This window comes from Pteropus vampyrus, unplaced genomic scaffold (genome assembly GCF_000151845.1).
Source record: "Pteropus vampyrus isolate Shadow unplaced genomic scaffold, Pvam_2.0 Scaffold254, whole genome shotgun sequence".
Taxonomy (NCBI): Eukaryota; Metazoa; Chordata; class Mammalia; order Chiroptera; family Pteropodidae; genus Pteropus; species Pteropus vampyrus.
This window is the reverse complement of record NW_011889035.1, coordinates 1,702,781-1,705,324: the sequence shown is the minus strand read 5'-3', so window position 1 is coordinate 1,705,324 and position 2,544 is coordinate 1,702,781. Positions and strand designations below refer to the sequence as shown.

At 31.3% G+C, this 2,544-nt stretch overlaps 1 protein-coding gene across 3 annotated transcripts in view; it reads right to left on the bottom strand.

Moving 5' to 3' along the window:
• Window positions 1-182: 182 nt before the first annotated feature.
• The window catches only part of MRE11 (MRE11 homolog, double strand break repair nuclease), a 57,647-nt gene continuing 55,285 nt past the window's right edge, over window positions 183-2,544 (bottom strand). For all 3 annotated transcript variants that reach the window (XM_011374744.2, XM_011374746.2, XM_011374745.2), the window contains exon 20: window positions 183-926. In XM_011374744.2, coding sequence (XP_011373046.1) covers window positions 870-926 — 57 coding nt within the window. In that variant the 3' untranslated portion in view covers window positions 183-869. The remainder of the gene's footprint in view (window positions 927-2,544) is intronic.

Here is a 2,544-nt window from a genome sequence, read left to right as displayed (position 1 = left end):
GATATTTTAATCAAATATAACCATTTAAAAACTAAAAAATTTCTTCAATATTTTAAGAAAAATATAGTTCCTTTTCCTCCTAGAAAGAGACATACAGAGAGAGAGAATCATGAATAATAATGGAGAAAATGACTACCACTCAATGGGAAACAATCTTTTAACTGAAATAAAAAACTCAATAATTCCAACAGACTTCTATTTTTTAATAAAAACATATATCTAATTACTCAAAGTATAAGGAACATCTTAATTATTCAAAGTCTCTGTGGCTAATACTATCACAAGCATTAGAAAAGAGAATGCACAGTAACAAAAAGCGAGCTTAGGCATAGCTTCACATAGATGGTTTACCTTCAGGAAATCAAGAATCTCTAGAAATTATTAAAATTATAAAAAGGTTAAATTTTATATGCCCTTTTTCTCAACTTTGATTAAATGTAACTACATTAAAATATTGTCAGTCTTTGCGAAGCAGAAATGTATAATGGTATATTTATTTTAATCCTTCTTTAAGAATGATATCTAAACAAAGCTTAGACTAAGACACACACTAATACATGTCAGGAAAATAACAGTATAAATTATATACCGCATTGTCAGGTAATGTTAACAACCAGATTCAAAAAATAAGGAAAATCAATGCTATTTTACATGTCTTTGAGCCGGGAAGTTTCTCAAGTAATGGTGTTATATTCAGGAAATGATACTTAAAAATAGAAATTCTTATACATTAGTCTCTCTGTTAAATAAGTCTCTTTCAAATCCTTCGGTTAACAACAATACTTTAAAAATCTTCAACTGTAAACTCTTAGCTTGCAACGTTTTGATTTTTCCTGAATCTTGAAAACTTCAAAATGCCATTAAAAATATCATCTTCTGTTTCTTCTTAAAGAACTAATGTTCATAAAAGGATCGTCATCATCATCCTGAAATGATATACAAACGTTATTTTAGTGATTGTTCCACACTTCGCTGAGGCAAGACAGAAGTTCTTATGGGCAAAACAATACCAGTAATTTACTCCTATCACATGAGGTAGACTTTCATTTTTCTATTTCCTTTATAAACACAACTAGTTTGTCAATTTATGTTTTCTCTTCCTCCTTTCCTTAGTAGCTATTTCACTATTGAAGTAAATAAGTCCAATTAAATTCTTAGCAAACAACAAGAATAAAAATTTATCATGTTATATATGTGTGTATAACTACCTACAAAATTGACCAGATATATATCACTTATCTATTAACCTTAATAAAGGCAAGTAAGTGTGGGCAAGCCAGAAAAATACTCAAGTCATTTCTATTTGGTTTTTAAATAGGTTTTTTAAATTTACATTTCATTACTATAGTAGCTCATGTTCTGAAAACTCAGACAAAAAATTAATAAAGTCACATGACCTAACTCAGAAATAGCTGTAATTCTTCGTTCTCATTACTCCTTTAGTGCCAGAAATAGCTACTTTTAGACTGATGCAAGAAAAGAACTTAGCAATCTTTCAAATATTTTTTTTGGGAAAAGAAATAGATGGAGTATTTCATCAGAGTTCCCAGGCTGCTGGGCTGTGTTATATGCGTTGTAAAAACAGACAGGAATATCAGAAATTAACTAAGAAATTAAAAAGAATGAAAACTAATGAACCTCGGATATGCCCCAGTTATATAATTTGATAAAGATAACACTGAATTGATTCTTATGTATTTTACAACAAATACTCAAGAAAAAAAAGCAAATTTGTGATTTATGTTTCTTTTAAGACATCAATAAAAAGGAATAATTATTTGGTGTTAGGTTTTGTTGGTGGTATTAATACATTCAAATGTTAGTTAAGTTAGCTATTTCCGGTGAGAAATGGATATTCTGAGAATTCACTTTCATTTACTGATTCATTTTCTGCTACTATCAAAGGCAGAACTTGTTAATAAACTAGAGATATATCCAAAGTTTAACAGAGTATTTGCTAATAGTTCTTTGCAGTTAACATGAACTATATAAATTTTTAAACTGTAACGTATAATCACAGGTATGTCTACAGGCTTTGAAATTAATAAACCAGTCAATAACCTCTCGCTTCTCTCCTGGAGGCAACACATAAGTATTTAATTAGTGGACTGAGCTCGTGCTGCCATTTTTCTCTGCAGCCTGAATTCTGGTGAGTCTTCTCCTCAAGCTGTTCCAAAACCACAGCTGGGATACAGGGAACATGACAACAACAGTTGAAGCTCAAAATAAAAGGGGTGAGTCACATGCTATAACAGGGATGAACCTGGGGGACATTATGCTCAGTCAAACACGCCAGTCACAAAAAGGCAAATACTGTGTTATTCTACTCATATAAGGTATCTAAAGTAGTCAAATTCATAGAGACAGAAAGTAGAAGGCTGGTTGCCAGGGGCTGGGAGGAAGGAGAAATGGGGAGTTGTTCAATAGGCAGAGATTTGCGGTTTGGGAATATGAAAAAGTTCTGGAGATCTGTTACACAACAGTGAATATCTTAACACTACTGAACTGCACACTTAAAAATGGCTAAGATGATAAAGCTTTATG